This window comes from Rhagoletis pomonella, unplaced genomic scaffold, assembly GCF_013731165.1.
Source record: "Rhagoletis pomonella isolate Grant_MI unplaced genomic scaffold, Rhpom_1.0 Rhpom_scaffold_00215, whole genome shotgun sequence".
Classification (NCBI taxonomy): domain Eukaryota; kingdom Metazoa; phylum Arthropoda; class Insecta; order Diptera; family Tephritidae; genus Rhagoletis; species Rhagoletis pomonella.
This window is the reverse complement of record NW_023458769.1, coordinates 20,981-25,889: the sequence shown is the minus strand read 5'-3', so window position 1 is coordinate 25,889 and position 4,909 is coordinate 20,981. Positions and strand designations below refer to the sequence as shown.

Genomic DNA, 4,909 nt, shown 5'->3' with positions numbered 1-4,909 from the left:
TAAAAGAAAAGGTGACGTTTAGCAAATACAACCACCAGAACCCTGCACGCACAAGTGATTGACAATTTTTGATTTAATAATTTAACGCTCGCGCGTTAACACCCCTCCTCGCAAACTTCTTGCGGCGCAACGGGGTTTGCAACTTCAACATCAAGACGCGCGAGCTTTACCACCGGTCGAGTGACCAAACCGCTTGACGTCTTCACAACCGCACTCCGGATGTGCCCGTCATTGCCTCGTATGACATCAAATACGCGGCCCCTGGTCCAGGTGTTGCGCTTTAAGTTTTCGTCTACAATAACGACAACATCGTCTAGCTGAATAGGTGTCTGGGACCCGAACCACTTCGAACGTCTTGTTAAACATGGCAAATACTCCCGGAACCATCGCTTCCAAAATTGGTCAGCTATCTGCCCGGAAATACGAAAATTCTTACTCAGTGTGGATGCGCTGACTTCACAAGCGCTTTTCTCGCGGATGCCACTTGAAGAGCCAAGAAGAAAGTGGTTCGGGGTCAAAGCTTCGCTATCTGGTGACTATAGCGGGAGGTATGTTAGCGGCCGCATATTGACTGTGCTTTCAGCCTCTGCGAGTGCTGCTCGTAGGACTTCTTCTCGTAGACTATTTTCCGGCAAAATTCTCATCAGAACTGATTTTGTCGTGCGCACCATGCGCTCCCAGGCGCCGCCCATGTGGGGCGCAGCTGGTGGTATAAAACTCCACTCAATTTCGGGATATTTTTGCTCTACCAAGTTAAACGCAATCTTCTCGATCTCCTGTGCTAACACACGACTTGCGCCTCGAAAGTTCGTACCGTTGTCTGACGTAATACGCCTCGGTACACCACGTGTACACATAAACTGTCGCTGTACCAGCAGAAATGAGTCAGTAGAGAGTGACGCCGATACCTCCACATGAACAGCTCGCACGGTCATACACGTGAATAGCACGCCCCAACGCTTTTCATGCTGCTTACCAATCACAACATCAAACGGGCCGAAGTAGTCAACACCCGTGTAGGTGAATGGTCGTGTAAATGCAGCGATGCGCTCCGAAGGGAGTGGTCCCATATCTGGCACTTCTGGCGAAGCTCTGTAGTTACGGCACAGTTGACACCTCTTTGCAATGGCTCTAACTAGGGCCCTGAGACCATGAACACAAAACCGCTGCCTGTCATAACCGCTCGAAGGATCTCTCTTGGTTGGAATGCTTAATTCATCAAAAAACTGCTCTTTAAATTGCTGCACGAACATTAGTTCGTCGGTGTGTGGTTGCCACCATATGCCAAGGACTTTTTCCGCATCATTGCCCGGCTCTTCAATGCACTTATCTACCAATCCAGATTGACCTGCCATAACACGCCAAACTCGTTTTGAATTGGAAAGCCAGTGGCGCATTTCGAAGCCACCTTCCTTATGGATGTGTCACACTTCCGTTGCGAGTTGGATCATTTCATCTTCTGTTTCAACACTCTGAAGCCAGTCATCCACGAATGTATTTTCTACGATGGCTGCAACTGCGGAAGTGAACTTGTCCTTAAACCTGTATGCGTTTCTGTTTTTAATATAGTTAGCTAAGGAGGGCGAACAAGATGCACCGAACGTCATGACGACCATAACGAAAGTGTCTGGCTCACGAGTTCTATCACCGTCACGCAATAGAAACTGTTGCGCGGCTTGGTCCGCTTTTATGACTCCAACCTGGTGAAACATTTCGCGAATGTTACCACACAATGCCACCGGTTTTTCACGAAAGCGAAGCAAAACACCGACCAAGGATCTCAATAGGTCAGGACCCTTAAGTAGCACATCATTCAAAGCAGTTCCCTCAACTATCACGGCTGCATCCCACACCAGCCGCCTCTTGCCCTTGTTGACGCTTAGGACTGAAAAAATTGGAATGTACCATGCCTTTCCTCCTGTGGGAAATCTCGTCTGCACTTAACTTCCGCACATAGCCTTTGCGAAGATAGTCTTGAATGCATTCTGTGATGAAGTCTTTTAAATGTGGATTTTTCTCCATTTTTCTTTCCAAACACTCAAGCCGTTTGAGTGCCATTTGATACGACTGCGGTAGATCAATGCGATCAAATCTCCACAAGAGCCCCGTTTCCCATCTCCTTTCACTTTCAACATATTTTGTTGTGCTTTGCATTATCTGCCACGCACGCTCATCGTCTTTTGACATTGGAGGTTTAACAGTTGGACTTATTCCAACTGACTCAACAGAAAAGAATGATCGCATTAGGTTGTCGAGGTTGCCATCTTTACTGCACTCACAAATGTGCATCAATCTCTCGTTGGGCGACCTATCGTGCCTATCACGACCGTAGACAGACCATCCTAGTCGACAGCGCGCTGCTACCAGGCCATCGTTTTGACTTTGACGAACCTCCAACGGTACACACAGTTTTACATGATCTAGGCCAATCAGGAGACCAGCTCTGGATGAGTCGTACGACACTATAGGTAGTGACTTAAGGTGATCGCGCTCCCGTATGTCGCCCACTTGCAGCGATTGTCGCGGCAACTTCAAATTCGCGATGGTGCGTACGCTTCGCCTACCATACTTAACAGAGTCGTTTCCTCTTGCTGAAATCTCAAAGGATACGATTTGAGAATTCTTATCTTGCTGGGTAATATTGCCTGTCCACCTGAGACAAAGCTCCTCGCTAGGGCCACTAAGCTTGAGTTGTCGAGCCAGGGTATCGTCCAACAATGTACAAGATGCACCTTCATCGATAAGTGCAACTGTTTCCAGAGTTACACCGTTGGCGTGTAAAGTTACGGGAACATACCTGAAGATAGCTCTGTCATGCGGCTTCTGATGCAAGCATATCACGGAATTTTCGACTTCAGCATTCCCTGTATCATCGCTTTCATGTGGCTTAGTTTGTTGTTGAAGTCGCTGCCCATGCAGCAACGGATTATGAGCCAAACGACATCCATCGACGCCGCACCATTTGTTGGAATTGCATCGACGAACCTGGTGATTCTTAAAACATCGTATACAAAGTCTCTTCTCTTTAATTAACTGCCAGCGTAATTGCCTACTTAATGCCTTGAATTCACGGCACTCAGCTAAATCATGTGCACCTGTACACTTATGGCACGAGACCTTCTGCGACCCCGGCGTACGACTGGCAGAAGTTGAGGATGCGTCGTGGACAAGTAACCGTTCCCGGCGCCCTTTATTTCCTACCTTCACCTCTGATGGAACGCTATTAACAGGAGTAACCTGACTGGCACAGGATGCCAGTCCGAAGAGCCACTCATCAAACGCAATAATATCTACGCGTGCAAGACTTAAACGACGTCTACCCCATTCCAGCTTCATTTCACCTGGAAGTTTACTCAGGAGTTCGTTGAGTAGCATGGGATCGTCCAAATAGCCATCGAGACCCAGAGCTTGCATCGTCGCCCTATAATTTTGCACAGCCAGGCCGAATTCAATCAAGCTCTCTAACCTTTCGATCCGTACAGGAGGCACCTCTCGCAGCTTACGTTGGAGCGTTTCGTGAATCACGTCTGGCCGACCGAAGAGCATACGCAGAGTTTCGATGGCCAAGTTTACCGTGGCAGGCATCATTAATTTTCCTCGGACTGACTCAAGTGCAGCGCCTTTCAAGCACTTCTGCAACCGAATAAGATTCTCTTGGTCAGAAAACCCGCAGCGCTCCGTAGATTGAACATAATTAGTAATAAATAAAGGCCACTCTTCCGGCTTACCGGAAAAGGAGGGTAAGTCCTTAGTAATGGCTTGCCTCGCAGCTACATGCGAGGGCAACAACGTTGCATCGTAAGTTGTGTATAGCCCTGACTGACCCATTGCGCCCCATGCACTTTGATTTCCGTTCGCCACATTCGGCAACCCTGATGCTGGTGGTATAAACGAAAACGGTTGAGACTGGCGAGATGTCCACACCTGCGAAGCGCCCGAAAACCTATGTGCGCATGAATGCGTAACGTTACCACTCTGCGGTGCCCCTTCAGCGATTGAGTAAACAAATGTCGAATTGGCAGCTGGTCGGTGACCCCCAAAATTACCTACACCGTTGTACAGCGCCGTGGAAGGGTATGAGTTCATCGCTGAGGTTCTGATACCATGTACATGTGCAGAAAACGGGCCAGACTCTATACATGTCGTCAAAGGCGCTTGCCGAATGTACGCATCGTATTTTGAGGTTAGAGCCTGAACACGTGTGGGCGGTGACGAAATTGGAGCGCCTAAATTCACATGTGTCTGCAAATCCGATAAGGTTGCACCTGCGGATGTACAGGAAGTGACGGTTGTGCTGGCTAAAGGTGCCATCTGTGAATGCTCCCCTATATGAGTGGTACCTAATGCTATAGCACCTGAAAATACATCCTCTTGCGCGGATATAGCACCGACGAATCGAGATTCCCTATCAATTAGCGCAGTTGTCCAAGTTTGTGAAGGTGCTTCGATGGTCGCGAGTTCCTGAAGTGGAGGAGGTGCGACTGGTGATGCGGTTACACTTATTATGGCCGATGCGCTGGATGACGGTACGGCAGATCCCTCGGGAATCGTATTTTCCTCGCTGCTCATATTGGTTCTTTGTACAATTTTAGGTTATACGCAAAAGTATTTTAGTGTGTTGACTGGAGAATGAAACGCGATTTTGCGAGCACGTACTTTAAGCCTTTATTTAAATAATATGTTCGCTACGCATCAAATAAATGGGTGCTAAAATCTAAACAATTTAAATTACATTAGTAGAAAATACCAAATGGAATTTACATGTGATTCTTACGCTTGTGCTTGCGCTTGGGTGGTTATGCTGCCTTCTCCGTCAACGATCAAAGTAAAAAGAAGGTTCGTAAAATGTGCAAGAGCGCACCTAAAAGAAAAGGTGACGTTTAGCAAATACAACCACCAGAACCCTGCA

General features: G+C 47.8%; 1 protein-coding gene across 1 annotated transcript; it reads right to left on the bottom strand.

The window, feature by feature from the left end:
* Positions 1 to 1,801: 1,801 nt before the first annotated feature.
* LOC118750366 lies at positions 1,802 to 4,909 on the bottom strand (the record flags this gene model as incomplete). The annotated part of the gene is given in 2 exon segments (XM_036485085.1): positions 1,802 to 4,714; positions 4,775 to 4,909. A coding segment is annotated over 1 exon segment (2,742 nt). The 3' UTR covers positions 1,802 to 1,827.